The sequence below is a fragment of the Diceros bicornis genome, chromosome 3, assembly GCF_020826845.1.
Source record: "Diceros bicornis minor isolate mBicDic1 chromosome 3, mDicBic1.mat.cur, whole genome shotgun sequence".
In the NCBI taxonomy this organism is placed as follows: Eukaryota; Metazoa; Chordata; class Mammalia; order Perissodactyla; family Rhinocerotidae; genus Diceros; species Diceros bicornis.
This window is the reverse complement of record NC_080742.1, coordinates 58,210,348-58,232,894: the sequence shown is the minus strand read 5'-3', so window position 1 is coordinate 58,232,894 and position 22,547 is coordinate 58,210,348. Positions and strand designations below refer to the sequence as shown.

General features: G+C 39.6%; 1 protein-coding gene across 2 annotated transcripts in view; it reads right to left on the bottom strand.

Annotated features, from left to right (window-relative positions):
• NPSR1 (neuropeptide S receptor 1) overlaps nt 1-195 on the bottom strand; it is a 159,965-nt gene extending 159,770 nt beyond the window's left edge. For both annotated transcript variants that reach the window (XM_058569063.1, XM_058569073.1), the window contains exon 1: nt 49-195. In XM_058569063.1, the coding sequence (XP_058425046.1) occupies nt 49-195 (147 nt within the window). The remainder of the gene's footprint in view (nt 1-48) is intronic.
• Nucleotides 196-22,547: the final 22,352 nt, after the last annotated feature.

Below are 22,547 nucleotides of genomic sequence, written 5' to 3'. Positions count from 1 at the left end.
GTCTCATTATTTAAAATTAGTGTTCAGAGTGGAAGGCAGGAAACTTACCCTAAAGGAGTAGTAGAAGGAGCCCCATTCCTCTCCTTCCACCACTTCAGTGAAAGTCACTGTGCCGGTGCAGAGGACTGGGGAAGAATCCAGCGTCTGAGAGGTCCCGTTGGAACTGGGGCTGCCCTCAGTCAGGTTGGCTGGCATGGCTCAGGAGGAGTTGAGCCTGGCTGTCCCTGTGCCTGCAGCTGAGGAAGAAGAGTCCAGCTCCCGCCTGAGAGCTGGACAGCAGCTGCAGCTCTGTACCTCCTCTGCCTCCCAAGGCTTCTGGCTGAAGCTCGGCTGAGCAGAGGCTCAGAGCCCTCCTGGAGCCCACCTCATTGAAGAGCTCTGCCTGACGACAGGGAGAATCCACGTGCTGCTCTCTCCTCGGCAGCTCCGATCCAGTAGCCAGCACAGCCTCATCACCCACAGTCCCGCCCAGGGCTGGGGCCTCACCCTGAGAACAGGTGGGAGCCTCCAATAGCGAGCCACGTGGCTCCTTGGATGGGCCTCTCTGGCGGGTTGTGCTTTTCCTAACTTCCGGAAGGCAACTCCACTTCTGCTCCAGTTTCAACAATACAGGCATTTGGACTAAGCAGCAGGTCGATTAATTCAGATCATGTTTGCACTTCTGAAATCAAATCATAATTACACATTTGTTTCAGCTGAGGTTGCCTTCTGACTTACAATCCTCACCCAGCCATTTACTTAGTCACCTGCACATTATTTCAGTAAATATGAGCAAATAGCACATTGGTCTTTCACACCTGTGGTTCTTCTCTGGGTTTTCACAGTATGGCTCTCACAAAACCCTGGTGTCCGTGGTTGTCAATAAGCCACGATCCCTCGTGATGTGACTGAGAATAGTGCCTGGTAAATACTCTTAGCACCTCGATGTTCTTTCGTTGCATGTCCAAGATAACTCTGTGCAGTAGGCAGGGAACTTATCCTTATGTCCTCATTTTACACTAGAAGAGACTGGCTCTCAGAGGTGAAATGACTTGCCCAAGATCCCACAGCTGCTGATGGAAATGAGTTGATAACTCGTCTCTTCAGAAATTCCTAGAGAGTGTTTATGTTAGCACACACTGTGTGGCATCAAATCTCAAATGCCTAGTGAGGAATGAAGTTAACATGGGTAAGGGTAGCAGGCCAGGTATAAAACAAAAGGAGTAAGCTGTTTGTTTTGCAACCAAGCATAGTACCTGATCACTTACATTGAAAGAGCTCTGTGAGCGAAATATGCACAGCCACCGTCTAGTGACGCCTGGTATAACAGGCAGCAGGTTTACTGATGATCATAAAAGACTGTAGCCCCAGGAAATTTCCTGGGAAAGCTTTAGCATAATCTACTCAGCCCAGGAAGAGTACAGTGTGCTAGAGATGAGAAGATATTAAGTCTATACTGAAGGGGCAGCAAATAAGAGGGAGCTTTCCAGAAAACCAGGTGAGCTGTGGGCTCCCAGGGAAAGGGTCAAAACAGGATTACAACCCAATAGCAAAATGAGCAAAGAATATTCTAACTGACAAACAAACATGAAAGATGCTCAACCATATTAAAAGTTAAGGAAAAACAACTTACAACAGTAAGACAGAATCTTAATCTATTGGCATAGTGAAAACTAGGGTATGTCTACCAGAAGTACTGACAATGACTAGAAGAAATGGTTATACTTTTTCACTTCTGGTGCGAGAGTTAGATGACATGGTTACTTTGAAGAGCAATTTGACCGTTTCCAGTAAAGCTGAAATTACACAGTCAAGAATGCATCCTTCTATGCTTGATGCTGGTGCTTTTCCATCTCTTTATCTGTGTTACTTGCATATCTGGGTTATGTGTATTTAATTTAAGGAAATTCATTGCTCTACACACATAAAATGTATGCACTTTTTTGTAGGTACGTTTTACTTAAATAAAAGTTTGTAAAACAAAATCTGTGAGACATTTCTCGGAAAGGGCAAAAGCTGGTTAAGTCATAGTGTGGTGAGGGCGAAGAGAGAGAAAATGGCAGATGCCATGAACAGGGAATAGGTGGAGAGGGAACTTTCTGGTTGTTTTGTTTTTTCTCCACTCATGGTCCAGATGGAACATTTCTTGACCTGTGGCTACTCAAGAGAAACATTTATGTATATGTACAAGGAGACACGCAAAAAGATGCCTTTGCAACATTGTTTAGAAACAAATCAGAAGCAACCTAAATGTTCATGGTGACAAAATCAATGAGAAGCTCCAAACTGGAAACTACCCACAGGCCCATCAACAGCAGACAGAATAAATAAATTTCCATGTAGTCACGCAAGGAAATACTATACATCAATGAGAATACATAATCTTAGCAAATATAACATTATAGATGAAAGTCACAAACATAATATTAAACAAAATAATACATTTTTTATTTATATAAAGTATAACTATATGTGTATATATATACATATACATACATATATTGTATACCACATGAATATGTATGTGTATACACATGAAACACTATATAGCAATTTAAAGGAATGGTTGCAGACAAGATGGAAAACTGACATGGTGTGATGGTTAATTTTATGTGTCAACTTGACTGAGAAGCAAGGTGCCCAGATATTTGGTCAAACATTATTCTCAGCGTGTCTGCAAGGACGTTTCTGGATGAGATTAACTTTTGAATCAGTAGACTGAGTAAAGCAGATTGCCCTCCATAATGTGGGTGGCTTTCATCCAATCAATTGAATAGAACAAAAAGGCTGATCCTCCTGCAAATAAGAGGGAAATCCTCCTGCCTGACTGCTTTGAGCTGGGACATTGGTCTTTTCAGGTCTTTGGACTTGAACTGAAACATCAGCTCTTCCTGGGTCTCAAGCCTGCTGGCTTTTAGACAGGAACTACACGTCAGCTCCCTGGTTGTCTAGCTTGCTGACTACAGATCTTGGAACTTCTCACCCTCTATAATCACAGGAGCCAATTCCTTATAATAAATCTCTCTCTCTCTCTGTATATGTGTATCCTATTGGATATATGTATATATATTTAAATGTAAATACATGTATATATTCTATATAAACATATATTCTATGGTTTCTGTTTCTCTCAAGAACCCCAACTAATACACATAGCTTTTAGCTCCTCACCTGAATTCCTCCTTAGAGATTCCACAAAAATGAGAGGGGCATTGATGGATCACAGGACTTAGAGTTAAACCATGAGGTACCTGCTAGAAAGGCTTAAATGATAAAGATGTGAAATAGCATGTGTTGATAAAGATGTGCAAGATGAAGAACTATCATACACCACTGTAGCAATGTAAATTGGTATAAGCACTTTGGAAAACTTCTTGGCAGTGCTACCTAAAGCTGAACATATGCATATTCTATGACCCAGCAGTTTCCCTGGTAGGAAAATACCCAACACAAATGAGTACTTATGTAAACCAAAAAATGTAAAGATGAATAGAGCAGCTATGTTTGTAATTACCCCTAATTGGAAACTACCTAAGTGCTCATCAAGAGTAAAGTGGGCAAAGAAATTGTGGTATATTCATACAATGGAAAACATACACCAATGAGAATGAATGATCTATCACTATAGGTAACAACATACATAAATCTCAGTCATAATTTTGAGTTATAGAGAAGTTAGACACAAATGAATGCATATTATTTGATTTCATTTATATAAAATAAAAGCTGAGAAACCCTCAAGTGGGTAGTGACTGGAATGGGGCCTGGGATGCTGGTAATATTCTGTTTCTTGGTCAGGAGGATAGTTCATGAGGGCGTTCCACTTGTGAAATGTGTGTGACCTATATACACTTACAATTTCTGTACTTTTCTGTGAGAACATTCTGAATGTGGGTCAGAGGCTGGTTGGGTCACAGTGTGATGAAGGTGTGAGGTGGGAGGGGAAATGGCAACCTAGAGCAAGCAAGGGCCAGGTGCCATGGATAGGGGATAGGCTGGGTGGGATCTTTCTAGTTGTGCCCTTTTTTCTGCACACATTGCCCAGGTGGACCATTGTGTGGTCTGTGGCTGCAAGAGAACAGAAAAATGGCATCAGCAATTCTAGAGTCTGGGGTAAAGGGAGTAGATCTCAACACATGCAGCCTCTGAGTGTTTCTTTCTTGCCCATCTGCACTAGGCTGAAATCAAGGTGCTGTGGAAGTTCATTTCCAGGTGTACAAAGCAAAAATGTGGGGATAGCAGATTCCAAGTCTGCATCCTGCTTCAGAAGCTTCTCTGGATGTTGTAGTCAGAGATAAAGAATGGAGCACAATCTCAGCTGGTGGCAAATTTAGTTGGAATTTCCTCTCAAGGACCAATGATACTCAAGGTGTGTCCCAAGTACAGGGAACGTCTACAGGGAACATGGGAGCTTGCTAGAAATGCAAATTCTGAGGCCCCACCCCAGACCTATTGAATCAAAACCTCTAGAGGTGGGGCTAAGGAATTTGTGTTTTAACAAACTCTCTAGGTAATTCTGATCCCTGCTGGTGTTTGAGAAGCACCATCCGAAAACTCATGGGGTCATCAGAATGATGAACTGAGTGATGTTGGGTGGAGCATGAGTGGAGTTAAGGAGGGATCGAAATGCATCGATCCATTGACATTTAGGCATAAGATGAATGTGATTACCTTTTGATGTGTTTCCAGCATCAATTCCGTTGTCCACTAACAATGCGTATGAAAAATGATGTTCACATGCCTGGAACATTCCCTCCCATGTGTTACTGAGAATCTGATGAATTCCCCCAAATCTGTAGGGAAGTAAACAATATTACAGTATTATGATAGCTAATAATTGTCATAACTGTTAATTTCCTTCATGATGGTGGCTCTCTATAGCTTTGAGAAAAGGCTCCTAGTTTAGGGCAATTCCTCATCATCCGTTGTACTATCATCCTTTGCTCTTTTAATCAACACTTACTTACCAGCCAGGTCTCAAGGCAAGAAAGAGCTTCCTTGAACCTCTACCAAGAGCCTGTTGCTTTGCGTCCTCCTGGAAGCCTTTACTTTGCCCATCATAATGCTTATATCAATTTAATACTTTGTTTAAATATCTCTGCTCTTTGATGGATGATAAGCTTCCCAAGGGCAGGGACCACAGTTGTGTTGACTGCTGTATCTTTAGTGTCTAACACAGTGCTTAGCACACATATAGTAGCTATTAAACAGATATTTGTTGAATGAATGAATCCATTAGAGCGTGAGTGCATGAGTGTAGTGTTGTTATAAGGATAACCTTGAAACTTTTGTAATTTAACAAAAAAAGTAAGTCATTTGAAAATGTCAGTACTTTAACTGTATTAATTAACTAGTAACCAATAACAACAGCAATCACAAACCCAGCATGTTGTGAAGGTGCAGTGGAGAATCTCCGCCCTGAATATCCGATAGTGCTGGGGGGCTAGCTCCAGGCAGGGCCTGCCAGTTACCCTCATAGTGACTCCATCTTGTTTTGAGAGCTCTGGTCTCGGTTAAGTATATCAGTGGAGGGCAGCCCACCATTCCTCACCTTGCCACCCCCAACCCAATTCTTAGTAAATGGTTTACTAACAGATTGCAACGAAGTGAGCCTCAACTCTCTACGTTCCCTATACAAGCTGGGAGTCCTCTTAAATCCCTGTATTTTACACATTCACTCCTCACCAGGGCAGGGGTTCTCAGACCTGGCTGCACCCTGGAGTAACCTGGGGTGCTTTAAAAAATACTAATACTGGGGTGCCACCCCCAAAGTTTCTGATTAGATTGTTCTAGGGTGCAACCTGGGTGATTCTAATGTGCCTCCAGGGAAAAGAAACCTTGTCATAGGAGGACAGCAATCTCTAGTGCTGGGATCCCGGGCTGCGGTTTTTGCTGGTTGCCTGCGCCATTCATTCTGGGGCGGCTGTCCTAATTGTGTGCTCCCACCAGTTCTTTAGCCCCGAGGGCTGCTTCTGGTGCTTCTGGTGCTCCTGGGACCCACAGTGAGACGACCTCTTTTCTGGACTCTCCTTTCTCAAGCCCCACTTTGAGCCACTAGGTACCTGTAATCTCAGAGGAGCAGAGAGAGGGAGGGAACTTTTCCAGTTCTTTATTGTTGGGCCACCAGGTTTTGTTCTCTTTCTCAGCACCAAGAAGTCATAGCTAACTTCCGTTTTGGAGACACTCGGACACGCAATTTGGACCACATTTCTAGGACTAAGTATTGCCTTCCTTAAAAAATATCCAACTAGAGCCTGAAAGAAAAATTTTCAGGTAAGGAAGGGAGTATGGGTTATAAAATCCCAGCTCCGCCCTTAGATTTTCTGTGCCCTTGGTGTGGTTCAGTAATGCATTCTACATTTCTGACCTGAGGGAGGTAGGTCTCTCAGTTTAGTTCTGTACCTGAGAACGCAATAGGTCCTGGACTGGGCATCTCAATAAGATGTCACCACGGCTTGGAGACATCAAAAGAGAAATTCGCACAAATTGCTATGAAACTACGAGGTATTGTTCACTCTTCGTGCTTCTGGAGCACATTCAGGCTGTGGGGCTTTGGAAAAGAGGTGGTGTCTGGGGAGTTTCAGCTTTTATTTTTTTGGTCCACCTGAGTCCCTGGTACATGTCCAGTTCTCCTCTCCTCAGACTCCTCCACTCCTCCCTGATATTAATCAAGCATTTAGTTTGGAGGAAGGAGCCTCATATTGCCCAAGGCAATCAGTGAAACCACCCATCCTCCCTCACTGCCTTTGGTCACCCTCCAATCTCTAGTAGCCATTGAGACATGGGCAGTGTTCCTTCCCTGATGGAGAATCTGAAAGCCTCAGCTGAAACAAATGCCCTCTGTGGCTAATGTCAGGGACCACATGGAATCAGGCTGGCTGTGCTCCTAGCTGGCCTCCCACTGCCAGAAGGTGGGGAGTTACCCCAAATCCCAGGGCATAGATAAGCATTACATCTAACGGACAATCTATGGGGACATGCTGCCCATTGTTGACTATGGTCTATACCCTGATGTCCATGAAGGGACAGCTGGGAGCTGATTTGGCTTCCACAAGGCCCTCTGCCATTGTCTCACAAATGACCACTCCTACAGTGACCCTTTTCCTCCAAAGCAGTGACTAATGCCCAGCTCTTTATGCTTGACAGGGGCATGTCCTTGGGCTACAAGTAATGGGATTTTATAAATACTGAGGGAAAGGAATACACAAATTTACTTTTAAGTATTATCTCGACATATTTTGATCATTATTAAGAAGCAGAATTTTCTTGGTTTTGTTTTGAGACCTTTTTATATCTTTGCCCTCCACTCCACGCCTCTTCCCTTTCTAGATGAAGGTCACCTTTCCCAGGTTTCTGGCTCCCTTCTTCATCTCTACTATTTAAACCTTTGCTCAAAATCAGTCTCACATCAGCCACATACCCCTTGGAGTTATCTGGCAGGGGTATTTATTTTTTAAGTCTTAACCTTCCCAGTATGAAACGCTTTGCCCCCGGGACAGGAATTTCAACTTCTGCAAACAGAACAATGGAGAGGTTTGCAAGAGAGGTGCTCAAGGTTCCACAGATTTCCCCCAGCTTCCTGCTTCATACATTTATTATTGGAGCCCTGGCTACAATATTTATGTCCTTGAACAAATAAATTGTTTTCTTGTAATGCTCAAAGGAAAGAGTTCATAAGCTTCAGAATAAAAATTATAGGCAAAATATTTAAACTTGTTTCTTATGTATATATTTTTAACGGTTTTCGGGGTCTGTCTGAATAGGGATTGCCATTCTGCATCATTGAAGTCTGAAAGTCCAAAGAGTTCTCATTAGTCCTATGTAAATGAGATAGAGAGTTCTGGAGCCCCAGGTATTTCCTGACCTTCCCAGAACACATTTATTACAGTAGTCACCCCTTTCCAAGGGGGACATGTTCCAACCCCCAGTGGATGCCTGAAACCTCAGATAGTATTAAACTCTATATATACTATGTTTTGTTCCTATACATACATACATGTGATAAAGTTTAATTTGTAAATTAGGCACAATAAGAGATTAACAACCACTAATAATAAAATAGAACAATTATAACAATATATTGTAATAAAAGTTATGTGAATGTGGTTTCTCTCTCTCAAAATATCTTATTGCACAAATTTATTGCCTTTTCCATCTTAACTAAGCAATTATTATGCACTGTGGCCGTAAATTTTGCAGTTTGAGGTGTGACAGCAAAACTGGCACGAATTTCTTTTTCCTTCTTCATAATTTCACAGATAGAAGATTTGTTCTTACTGTAGATCTTAGCAACCTCAGCATATGATCTTTTTTTCTTTCCTTATTAAGTAGAGAACTTTCACCTTTTCGGTTAAAGGAAGACTTTACAGCTTCTCTTTGGCATATCTGAATTGCCAGCATCACTACTCCTGCACTTCAGGGCCATTATTAAGTAAAATAAGGGTTACTTGAACAGACTGCGATACCTCGACAGTCGATCCGATAACCAGGTTGGCTACTAAGTGACTAGCAGGTGAGCAGCGTATACAGCATGGATACGCTGGACGAATGGATGATTCACGTCCCGGGCAGGACCAAGCGGGACAGCACAATCATGCCACTCAGAACGGTGCTCACTTTAAAACTTATGGACTGTTTATTTCTGGAATTTTCCATTTAATGTTTTTGGACCACAGTTGATCATGGGTAACTGCAACCATGGAAAGCTAAACTGCAGACATGAGGGACTACCGTATTTGAAATTTCCGCATTTTCGTGTGTTAACTGTGACCTGGACTTGCAGCATTATTTGCCTGCAAAGTTGGCTCTGCTCCCTCTTTTTTGGTGAGTCCGTGGACACCCCTAAACCTTCCTTTCCTCATCTGTTAACTGGGATGACAACAGTGACTGCTGGTTGGGTGGTGTTGGAGAATTAAATGAGATAATGCTTATCCGTTAATGCTGATGTCTTCCTTCTCCTTAATTATGACTGTTTTTTATGTAGGTAAAATTTTCTTGGCTCTTTATTTAGTCTCCAAATTCCTGAAGCTACTCCTTTCCTTTTTATGTCCTCTAACAATCTTGAACTTTACCTGTGCCCTGTGATCCTGGAAAACTGAGAAGTTAACCATTTCTTCATGTTCCAGAAAGGCTTACTGCAAGTAACCATCATTCCCCTTATGACTTAGATCAGACTCATGGATGCCCCCTGTGGGTCATCGACACCTATAATGAGGCCAGACACAGACCCTCCAATTCCCTTTCTTTGCCTCATAAATGGTTAGTTAAACTGTTTTGTCCTCACTGATCGATCAGAAGAAAATGCTGGTTAAACAAACTTTGTTTAAGAGTCTGACCTTCCCCCAGGCTGAACATTTTCTCAGCCCGAGCCAGTTTACAACCCCTCCCTAGCAGCCCTTCACCAGAATAGACTGACTGCTTGGGAAAACATTCTCCCCTCTACCGTCAGATCGTGCCACTCCATTCATGCCTCTTCTTCACACCTGCTACCTTCCAGCCTCATAAACCCCTTTTGCCTAACCCTTAAGGAGCTTGCACATCTCCTGGTGGGAACATTCTCCTATTGCAACGGTCCTCCTTCTCCTATTATAACAATGATGCTTTCCCCGTCTTGTAACAATCCTTTCAAACAAAATCTCTTCTTACAAAAGTCCCAAAGTTGTTTTTTGACACCTCCAAACTATTCAAAAACGCATGTTGTATTGAACTGAAAACGGTATTGGTCATAAAAAAAAAAATCTCTTCAGTAATTGCTACATGAGGAGTACGTTATGTCAGGTGCTGTGGGCAACATCATGGTTTCATTGGAGAGCTCCAGGTTAAATCATAGAAGGCGAGTGAAATAAGACAAAAGTGGTAGGTGACACAGGCAGAGTGTGATTAATCTCCAAGTAAATAGTAAAGAGAATGAATATTCTGAGTTCAGAGGAAGCAAACATCGTAGTTTTGAGGTTTAAATTTGGGTTTGGTGTTCTTTTTCCACTTGTGTGCAGAATGGTGAGTAAGTGTGTGTTTAGGACAAAAGAAATTAACTTCCTCTGGTGAGATTTTGATCCTCTGAGACCAGAATGTGCCACTGCCTGCAGAGACTGAATTTCTCAGGGTTAAAGTGCTAATAGACACTCTACTCCCCATGACTTTTCTCTCAAAGGAGTGAGCTGGCAGTCTCAGCTTGCAATAGTGGTGATGCAGCACATTATTTAGTAAGCTATATCACAGCTGCTACACCAGGACGTTGACTTTCTAAGTGCCTCTTCTAGACTCTATGTAAATACGGATTGGTTAGAGGAGTTTTAATTACAGAGGTAGGAGTAGGAAAGAATACAGGGCAAGGGAAAGGGGGAATTTTGCCTAATCCCAGTGCTGGGTGCTTGATGTATGTCACAACATTTAATTCCCAGAATATTGCTTTAAAGTGGGTGCAAGTTTCCCCATTTTAAAGGTGCAGAGAGCTCTTGGTAAAGGACAGCTTTTCAAGTAGAGAAACGGAATTAGAAACAATCGTTGACTCTCCACGCCTATTAAATTTCCATGGTCCCATTATTTTTGCCTTGCATTCTGATATGGTGGTTAGGGCTCTAAATTGTTAGTGTGAAATAATAGTATCCTCTGAGAGAAAATTGCTTTGAAAGCAGAGAGAAGGATCCTTGGGCTCTTTGAGAAAAGATAAATGCAGTAATACATCTGGTAATTGCTTGCTTTAATAGGTATGAGAGGTTACACATGTTACAGTGATTAAGAGATATACTCCCTAAAGAAATGGAACGCAATGTTCTACTTTACAGAGGACATTGGAAGAAATATGAATTAGCAGTCCATGCTTTTAGGGTTGTATTTTTCTAATTATAGCAGTAAAATTTACGTACCCTAAACAGATACCTGAACAATCAAAGACACTAGTTATGTGAACTGCTGATGTATTCCTCAGTCCCAAGTGAGATCATACTACACAGTTTCATAGATCTTAAAAAAAAAAATAGCCAGTTATTTTACCAGAAAAATGGGTTTATTTGGGAATAGCAGAGAATTGCAATTTGGGACAAACATGCTATAGCAAAAACTACAGTCATATGCGACTTAATAATGGGGGTACGTTCTGAGAAATGCATCGTTAGGTGTTTTTTTGTTGTGTGAACATCATAGAGAGTACTTGCACAAACCTAGATGGTATACCTACTACACACCTAGAGTGTATAGTAAAATCTTATGGAACCACCATTGTATATGTGGTCCCTCATGGACAGAAAAGATGTTTTGTAGCACAGAACTGTACAGGCAAACAAAGGAATGTCTCTTTATAGAGAAAAAGGAGGAAGTTGAGAGGGGGTGCTTTGAATGAAAGTCCACTGGAGGAAAATGAGAGTTCAGAGCAGTGACGGCTTCTCATTGGCTGAGTTACAATGGTTTCCATTGGTTGGGCTTATTGCTGGGCAAGGAGAAATCTTCCTTCCTCCTGTTGGGGTAGTCAGGTAGAGACACCTTACTGCTGATATTGCAAGGTATGTTTCTTTCTGTTGGGGTGTGTAATTGACATGAAGTGATAGTGCATGAGAGCTCCTCCTTCTGGCCTCTCCATTTTAAATGAGGTTTCCTTTATTCAGTGTCACACTCTGCTTGGCATTCTGCTTATTAATTTTACACATTGTAGGCTTTTATATCAATAAATATAAATGGTCATTTTTAGTATCTCTATATAATGCTAATATGTGATGTTCACAGGGTTTAATCAATCATCCCTATACTAACTGAGATTTGTCTGATTTTTCAGAAACTGTGCACTGAACAATTGCCTTTGAGCACTTGTCTGATGATTTCCTCAAAATATTTTCTTGAGGTATAATTTCTGCTTCTTTATCTATTCTTTCTTCTTTTGTCTTAATTTTGCTGTTCTTTATCTGAACACTTGGAGTAAATGCTTAATGTTTATTTTCATTCTTTCATGTTTAAAGCAATGAATCTTCCTCTGAATATGCTTTTAGCTATGTCGTGTAGATTCTGATATGTATTATTCTTATTTTCATTATTTCCTACAGTACATGTAACGTGTGTTTTGGTTTGTTCTTGGACCAAAGAATTGCTTGTGAATGACTCTAAATGTTGATATTTTTGTTCAATTCAATGTAATTTTATATTTTTACTTATTTCTTGAATTATGTTTTGAAGACAAGACCCATAGTTTGCAATATTTTTAAATTTTCATGCAATTGATTTTTGAACACTTGCCAGTGTTCCAGATTTTGGCCATTCTAATAGGTGTATAGTGGTATCTCATTGTTATTTTAATTTGCATTTCCCTGATGACATATTGTGCGGAGCATCTTTTCATATGCTTATTTCCCATTTGTGTATCTTTTTAGTCGAGGTGTCTGTTAAGGTCTTAGGCCCATTTCTTAAGTGGGTTGTTTGTTTTCTTATTGTTGAATTTTAAGAGTTCTTTATAAATTTTGGAAGCTAGTCCTTTAACAGATGTGTCTTTTGCAAATGTTTTTTTCCTAGTCTGTAGCTTGTCTTTTCATTCTCTTGATAGTGTATTTTGCAAAGCAGAAGTTTTAAATTTTAGTCTAGCTTATCCATAATTGTTTCCTGGATTGTGCCTTTGGTGTTTTATCTAAAAAGTTGTCACCATACCGAAGACCTTCTAGGTTTTCTCCTATGTTATCTTCCAGGAGTTTTATAATTTTGTATTTTATATTGGGTCTGTGATTCATTTTGAGTTAAGTTTTGTGAAGGATGTAAGATCTGTGTCTAGATTTATTATTTATTTATTTGGCATATGCATGTCTAGTTTTTCCAGCACCATTTGTTGAAAAGATGATCTTTGCTCCATTGTATTGTTTTTTTTTTTCCTTTGTCAAAGATCAGTTGACTACATTTATATGGGTCTATTTCTGGGTTCTCTATTCTGTTCCACTCATTGGTTTGTCTATTCTTTTGCCAATACCACACTGTCTTGATTACTGTAGATTTATAGTAAGTCTTGAAGTCAGACAGCATCAGTCCTCCAACTTGTTCTTCTCCTTCAGTATTGTGTTGGCTATTCTGGGTCATTTGCCTCTCTATATAAACTTTTCAATCAGTTGGTCAATATCCACAAAATAACTTCCTGGATTTTGATTGCATTGTATCTATAAGTAAAGTTGGGAAGAACGGAAGAACTGACATCTTGACAATATTAAGTGCCTATCCATGAACATGGAATATCTCTCCATTTATTTAGTTCTTATTTGATTTAATTAATCAGAGTTTTGTAGTTTTCTTCATATATATCTGAGATTTATGCCTGAGTATTTAATTTGGGGGAGCTAATTTAAATGGTATTGTTTTTAATTTTTGAATTTCACTTGTCATTACTGGTATATAGGAAAGCAATTGACTCTTATATATTAACCTTTTTTTCTTGCGACTTTGCTATAATTGCTTATTAGTTCCAGGACGTTTTTTTTGCTAATTCTTTTGGATTTTCTATATACATAGATAATATGTCATCTGTGAACAAAAAAAATTTATTTCTTCCTTCCAAATTTATACAGCTTTTGTTTTCTTTTTTTATTGTACTAGCTAGGACTTCCAGAATGATGTTGCAAAGGAATGGTGAGCAGAGATATCTTTGTCTTGTTCCTGATTTTAGCCCAAAAGCTTTGAGTTTCTCTCCATTTCATATGATGTTAGCAGTGGATTTTTTGTGGATTTCCTTTATCAAGTTGAGAAAGTTCCTCTCTATCTTAGTTTACTAAAAGCTTTATCATGAATAGGTGTTGGAATTTCTTGAATGCCTTTTCTGCATCTATTGATATGGTTTTTTGTAGCATGTTGATGTGATGAATTACATTAATTGATTTTCGAAAGTTAAACCAGCCTCATGTGCCTGGGATAAATCTCACTTGGTTGTGGTGTTTTTAATTTTTAAGAAAATGCCAAACTGTTTCCCAAGGTGGCTGCACCATTTTATATTCCCACCAGCAATGTATGAGGGTTCCAGTTTCTCCACATCCTCACCATCACTTGTTATTGTCTGTCTTTCTGCTTATAGCCATTCTAGTGGGTGTAAACTGGTATCTTATGTGGTTTTGATTTGTATTTCTCTAGTGGCTAATGGTGTTGAGTATCTTTTCATGTTCTTGTTAGTCATTTGTATATCTTCTATGGTGCAATGTCTATTCAAATCTTTGCCCATATAAAAAATTGGGTTATTTATCTTCTCACTAAGTTCTAAGACTTCTTTATATATTCTGGATCCCATATGTGTTGTTGTCATTTATTGCTTTATCATCTTAGAAAGGGATGAAGTCTATACAGCTGGCTATTTCCATATACTGATGTGGTAGGTGCTTTCTTCCAGAAAAGAGCAGATTTATATTAGCATTGTGTCATTTAGACTGAGGACTATAGGGAAGGGGTAGGGATATGGATGATTAGATCTCTGGAGCTTCTCTTTCTGCACATTTTCTCATATTTTATTTTTTTATTATTATTTATTATTTATTTTTTGCTGAGGAAGATTCATCCTGAGCTAACATCTGTTGCCAATATTCCTCTTTTTGTACATGAGCCACTGCCACAGCATGGCCACTGACAGACAAGTGGCATAGGTCCACACCCAGGAACCGAACCTGGGCCTCTGAAGCGGAGTGCGCCAAACTTACCCACTAGGCCACCGGGGCTAGCCTATATTTTCCTCATATCTTAAACTACTTTATCTGATACCAAATTATGAGAATATCCTAATAGAAGGAGTACCCTTAAAGTTCCATATTTCTCTCTTAATCTAGGATGAATCAGCTTCATTTCTGAGAATTTAAGTTAGAGAAAGAGGTTTTCAACCTTGGACTTCAAATCACCTAGGGAGCCTTATGCATAGCCGTTGCCTGTGATCCACCTCCAGATTTTGTTGTAAATAGTCTGGCGCACAGCTTGGGCAATGGGGCTTTATAAAAGTTCTCCAGGTGACTCCAATGTGCAGTCAAGGTTGAGAACCACTGAGTTAAACTCTGCAGTTGTACCTTCAGGTTTTCTGTATGTTGAAGCTAGATAACACCCAGCACTGCACATTTAGTCAGCAAGTAAGTTGGTCCTTATCTCTCTTGTAGTGTGAGTTCATGGCCACGTAACCTCAGATTAGTAATGTGTGTAGGGGTATGGGGTGTTCACTCAAGTCAGGGGAAAAGGCTCTGTAATTAAAAACTGTCTGCTCAGAAACTGTAAAAGGATACATACTTTCCCTTCAGCTAAACCTCTCCTCAAAGTTTTCCTACATGCAGTGGGTAGAAAGGCAGGAAATACTGCCATCCTATCTACCTTCCACCCTTTTCTCTACTTAGTTTCCTTAATACCGTATCAGTGGTTCTCAAACATTAATGTATTTTTGGAATTGTCTGGAGAGTTAATAAAGAAGAGAGAGGCTCAGGCACATTAAGTAGGTAAAACCTGGACCTCTGTATTTTTACCAAGTTTTTCAGGTGATTCTGATACATATTAAAATTTGAGAATCACAACTAAATTCTTGGGAATTTTAATTAATAAGAATCTTACGGAGGAGATTTTTGTGCTGTTTTGATGCATATTTTGCTGTAGTTCAAAATTGATTATATTAGTAGAAATTTCTTGAGCTGTTAACTTTCTACTTTACTTGATTTTTGTCTTTGTAATGCATTATACATGTCAAATGCTAAGCACAATCGAAAGCATAATAATATGGAACAACACTTCATAAATACCTGAGACTTTAATCACATAATTTGTTCTTGCCTAAAAGTCCGAGGGTGTTCTGATTATGTATGGTTGTGTAATAAACCACCGCAAAACTTAGTGGCACAAATCAACAACCATTTTATTGTGCCTACAGATTCCATGAATCAGGAATTTGGACAGGGCATAGCAGGAATTGTTTGTCACTACTCCACGACATTTGGGGCCTCCATAGGAAGACTTGAAAACTTTGGGTAACTTAAATGACAGCAGGTTGGAATATTTTAGAGAACTTTACACTAACATATTTGGCACTTGAGCTGGGATGACTCTAATGCTGAGCTCACTTGAGAACTGAGTTGACCAGACTGCCTACACCTAGTTTGCCCATGTGGCTTGGGCTGCCTCGCAGCATGGCGACCCCAGAGTAACTGAACGTCAACATGATGGCTCAGGTATCCAAAAGTGAGTATTCCTGTAAATAAGGCACAACTGGATGGCCTTTTATGACATAACCTTTGAAATCACATAGCATTACCTCTACTATATCATCCTCTACTGGTTAAAGCAATCATGAACCCAAATAGATTCAGAGATGAACATAGACCCCATCTCTTTATGGAAGGCTTTATGCCTTAAAACCTCCACAAGAGGGGAAGCAGTTTGTCATGGGTAACCTGGATCGGCTAAACTTCAGTGTAGAACTCTCTTAATTGTTTGACAAATAACCCATCTTACTGTAAACAACACTCACATCTCATGAGTGTGATTCAATTCCAACTTATATAATATTATTAGCATTCTTCAGTTAATTTTTTATTTTTAAATGTTGTCATGGACTCAAGGCTTATAGGTTAATCTTATCCTAATGGACAATAATTATTATTTTTCTGGTCACCTTTCTACTGTTTGAATGCTCTGTTGTATAAGCCCTCTTCTCAAGTCCATCTACTTACCTGTCTCTACACTAACTCCAGAGTGTCTAAATAGATCACCACTCTCCAAGCACAAATTGTCCCAGGCCCATCTTATTTTCCCATCCCAAGATCTAGCACCCCTACTCTACAGGAAAGCTGTAATTTCCTTTAGGGAGAAAATATAAAGATTGAATGCGGACTATAGGGGCTGAAGTTTTATATCACAATCCCTTACTTTGGATGGAATGATGCCAGGAATTGTCTGCATAATTTTGGTTCCAGAATAAAGGTTTTTCAGTCTTCAGTTCATGTCAATGATTTCAATTTCTACTTTTATATCTTTCTCAAATCTATAAGAGCTTCTCAGTCAATTATTTTCTCTTATCTAAACTGCCAGCTTTTCTTCTCCCTTCTCTCATATATGACCAATTTGTACCAGAATCAAAACTTCATGCTCCATATTGTCACACTAAACTCTGGTTTAAATTATAATGCTGTAAAGAATCTTAGAAATACCAACGTTAAGTTGCATTTGCTGAAAACAAAATTAATAAGTCCAATCTCTTGTCGCTTAAGAGAAGATTCATTGCTCTAAACTTAACATGTAGTGATTATATCAGGTATCCTGTATATGTCAGCTAAAGAAGAGGTTCTATCTGATTCAGGAGACCATCTAGGCCTCCCCAAGACTATCCTGTTTTTTCACTATTGCAGAGAATACATCTGCCATTTGATCTATGGAATGCATCCAAGAGAGAAAAGAGAGATTAGCACTCTGATTAGCACTCTGTACACCCCTGTGGGCGTACAGACCCTGATCTCACCAGCTCCTAGTTTCAGATTTTCTGTACAAACATGTATTCACTAGATCATATGAGAAGGGCATCAAATTGCTGCCCCAATTTCTAGCAAGCAAAGTGATGAAGTCAGCTATTGGCTGGATGTGGGGTATCTGAGGAAGTCTTGGATGGCTGTTGTGACTCTGGTTAGTATAAAATTAGAGAGGGAAGGTAATAGTGAGTTAGAATTATGTCTCGCTGAAGGAATAAGGAGTCTAGGATAACAATAAATTCCTGTTCTTTATGTGCTGGGACACTTCTGGTTATCTGTTTGGCTAGAAACCAGAGCTATTGTCCTAGTTTCAAAGATCCTCTCCCCAAGGCAAATGACGTGGTCAATGTACCATTCTGGTGATTCAGAAAGCAAGATACCAGTGCCCCTGTGTTTCATTGGGGTGGGAGTGGTGGAAAAGCATTTTAAACAGTCTTGAAGGATTCCTTACTGCCTCTTAGCTCAGTTGCTGTGCTTCTTCTTTTCTAACTTGGTCTCAAACCTACATCCTTAGACTTCAGACCTGTACCCTACACTCTCATTCTTACTCCTGCTTGGCCTGGTTCCTCCAACTTCCTATTCATTTCCTGACTTTATTCTATCTCTCTCTTGGCTTTGGATCTGTGAGTGAGGTTTTGGGAATCTGCCTACACCCTCTTTCTTGGAATGCTCTCTGGAGTAACCACTCCAGGTAAGACAATGATTGATGATGTTTTCACGGTGAAACAGAAGCTGGGGCAACAGGACGGGGGACATCCAGTTGCCTTTTTCCTTTACTCTTTATCAAATATAATGCCCAATGTGTTCTACAATAGATCTAGCCTCTCTGCCTGAAAGTGGTGGCCCTCAGCCCTCTGGACAGACTCAGGGTAGGGCTCATACAGAAATGACAAGAAGACTGTGGGATGTGACTGGGGATGGAGGGAGGCATCTTTACATTTTTTATTTTACCTGGGGCAGAAATTGAGGACCCATACTGACTCCTAATAACAAACTGCTTTTACTTTATTTGGGACATTGGTACGATAGTTTCTCATAGATACACGCATATGCACATAAATAGCAAATGAGGATATATAATTTTAAGCAATATGGGCTTTAAATGAAAATGTTTGACTCAATATAATTCTCAAAGAGTAGCCTTCAAAAGGTGCTCTCAGATACTACAATTTCATTTCTTCCTTATAGAAATGAAACTAACTCTTAGAAGAGGCACCTAGGTTTTGGGGTACATGGCTCTAAAGCAAATGGCACAATGTGTTCTTTCCATCCATTCTCTCTCTAAAATAATTATATGGGATTTCAAGTGGGGGGCCAGCCCCATGGCGTAGCGGTTAAGTGTGCACACTCCGCTGCTGGAGTCCCGGGTACGAATCCCAGGCGCACACCAACACACCGCTTGTCAGGCCATGCTGTGGCAGTGTCCCATATAAAGCAGAGGAAGACGGGCACAGATGTTAGCCCAAGGCCAGTCTTTCTCAGCAAAAAGAGGAGGATTGGCAGGGATGTTAGCTCAGGGCTGATCTTCCTCACACACACACACAAAAAGATCTCAAGGGGATTTTTCTGAGATTTACCAAAACCTCTTCCCAGATGCCCACCTTGCTGAGAACTGAATATTAGGGCCCTTAAAAAAAAAATAATAAACTAGGGAGATGCTAAAAAAAATGTTATGTCTTATTTCCTTTAATGTCTTATAAATTTTCTGGAAGTCGGGAATGTGACTTCACTTCTCTATATCTTCCAAGTCACCTAGAGAAGTGTCTCCCTCACTCAGACCTCAATTTGTAATAATGGACTATGTCATATTGTCATGTTTATCTCCTCTACCCTACCCACTATATGCATCTATTTAATGATCAAGATCTGCCAGTGCCCCTCTTGAGTGCTTTTCGAAACTATTTCTCTCCATCTCCACCATGACAATCCTACTTCAGGCCACCATCATCTCCCACCTGAATTACTGCAACAGTCTGATATAGTCTCCTCCTCATTCTTGGTTTTGATCTTGATATCCTTCATCTTTCCCCCTTGTCACCCTGTTTTATCTCTGCCATTGTATTACAGAGGTTCTATTATCCCCTTTTCTATTCTCTGGGCTTGAGGATGAGATTGGCAAACTGTTGACACAGAGTGAACATGTGTTGAATGAATGTCAGTGGAGCCACGTCTAGCTGCTTAAGCGGATTACTGGTGGGTGCTTGAGAGTTTAATGTTTAGTGGTCTTGTTATTATTGGATGCATCCAATGCTGAAATTAATTAGATTGACTAAAGGATGAATTCACCATGGTTGTTAAACCTTAGCATAAACACATTGTGCTTAAACTCAGAATATGGTAAAATTTATAGCATGAAGTAAAAAAAGACAGGAGAAAAAGAAACTAATATTTGTTGATTTCTTCTAAGGGCCAGTAGAGTTGAGTGATTTATGTGTGCTATCTCTTTTAATATTCAGAAAAATATGCTGAGGTAGATGTTAGCCTTCCCATTTCACATATGAGGGAATTGAGGAAAGAGTATTTATACCCACAGGGTATGGAATCGGGATTTGACCCCGGTAGTCTGATTCCATGCCCACATCATTCCATATTCTGCAGTGGCCTAGGCGGCTGCTCTAAAGTCTCTTTTCTTTTCTTTTTTTTTTTTTTATCTGACTTGGTTCGTAATTTGAACATTCTCCTGCGTGCTTCAGAACTTTAAATGGCATGAAAAATCATTCACAATGACCCAAGAAGCCTATCTGCCAACAATGAAATACTACTCATTACATGTAGGTAACCCCAGGAATCTGGTATCAGAGGCAAATCCAATTGAGTCATGTGGCTTCGTGTGCATAAGGTCCATTCTTGAGCATGGCAGCGGCAAGACTATTGGAAGAAATAAACATCATTGACTTAGAATGCCATTTACCCATAATTTGGATGAAATTAATTTCTCTACACAGTTGACATCTGATTATCCACATCAGTTAAACCTTGAAGTGAAAAAAATTAATTTTGTTTTGTGAATCAAAAGATGGAATGTATTTTAAGAAGTAACACATGCCAAAAATTAATTTGAGCTGCTTGGAGCATTTTGAAAAGATGGAAATTTATAAACATAGAACATATTCATATATGTGTTGTAGTTAAAGACCATATGTTACCTGGGTAAGGATTCATTAATCTCCTCATTGTTTTTCAGTTTTTTGCTTGTAATGGGACTTTGTAATCACTAACCATTTGTGACCGTTCTCTAGATCCATATTGCTTTAAGTTGCCCATTACAATTAAAATATCTTTTGGAAGAGAGTAAATCAAATAGTACATATAAAGTTAGCATCTATTTTAAAATATTTATGAAATGAAAGGGCACCTTATGCTCTCATAATCCTATTGGAACCATGGAGTCCTCTTTATTTTGAAGTGGTGCTGTCTGATCTCTAGGATCCTTCCTACTCTGGAACAGAGAGGAGCGAGCAGAGTGGATCTTTCACACACATGGAAATATTACTGATCATACATTCACTATGTTAACGTATTAATAGAGGATACATATAGAAAGACATATTTTTTCCGACTTATAACTCCATTTTTTTGGCGAACGAGGTCTCTAATCAGGTCTAGAATTTAAGAGAGAAAGAGAATGGAACTACATTTTGGAGATAGGATACCCAATTTGCTTCTAAGAAACTTGTGCCAAGAAAACTTAAACAAAGAAACAATTTACATCATTTAAGATTTAAAAGAAAGGAACAGTTGTAATTGTGTTTTCTTTGTCTACATAAGGCTATTTGAAATGGAAACAGTACCTTATCAAAGCTTATCAAAGGAAGATGACCAGGCCACAGATACTTCAAGTTCTGTTAGAACAATGATTGCATGTAACAGCGTCATGAAGTGTGTTATTATGAATCTCATCAACCACCTGGCTTCAGGGTTAAGCTGTCTTTCACACGGAACTCTACTGATTGACGGAGAACTGTCTATTACAGTGACTCACATGAGAGCCGAGTGAACAATGGGGGCTCCTAGATGGAGCTAACTCAGTACTTCCTTTAACTTCCTTCTACCTGCTTAGATGTTTGCAACAATTCTGGCACCGTCCTTCAATGACTTCCAGCCTGTGCTCCAATCACTTTCTTTTCAGTCCTTCAATTTTTACCTCCAGCAACAAAAGGGGTAGCAAATAATAACAATCTCCTTTATACAATTGGAAGCAAGATATGTTTTTTCTGCTATCTTAAGAGTTAGGGGAAAGGGAAACAAGATGTCAATTCAACATACAATTATGAGAAGACAAAATAGTCATGTTTTTACAATTTTGTGTATGTAGTATATTTAGAAGATCCCTAAAATGTTACAAAAAGAAGGAATTAGGCAGTATGGCTGCACTCAAGAAGAACGTGGGGTATCATGGGCATGTGAATTAAGTTGAAAACCATACAAGACATGTTTAAATACAAAAATATATATGCTTCTGGTTCAAGTAACTATGACTTCTGTAATTAGAGTCCATAGTCTAAGGACTTTACATATACTATTTTATTTTACCCTAATAACAACTCTGTGAGGTAGATATCAGAAGGAAACTGATTACCAGAGAGATTAAATAATTTGTTCAAGGATGCAAAAATAGTAAGTGGAGGGTCAGAATTCAAACCCAGCTGTGTCTGACCTTACAGTGCCTGCTGTGACCGATGCATTATGATGACAGAGCATTGGCAGAAACGTTGCCTTCTCCTCTCTGTTTCTTGCCCTTCCACTTCCTTGCTTTTCGTGGTCTACTGGACTGTAAGCTTGGTGAGGCCAGGGATTGCATCTGTCCTATTTTCAATTGCGTCCCAGCACCAATTGTGCTTACCGCAGAGTAGGTGCTTTGTTGTATTTGTTGAATGAATGAATGAATTTCTGAGCTTCCTCAATGACCTTAAATTGAAAAGTGTTTCGCAAAGGTTGAACTCTGAATGTGAAGAAAACCTAGGAATTCTCTAACCAATTAATTTCGTGTATATTTTCCTTTAATATATGTACAAGAGGGATACATGATAAAAATCCATATCTGAATAGATTTAAAACAGCTTTTTTAACAACTGTAAAAATTTTCTAAGTCACAAGAAAGCTTTATGCGTTTTTTTGATTTCTTAGTGGTACATA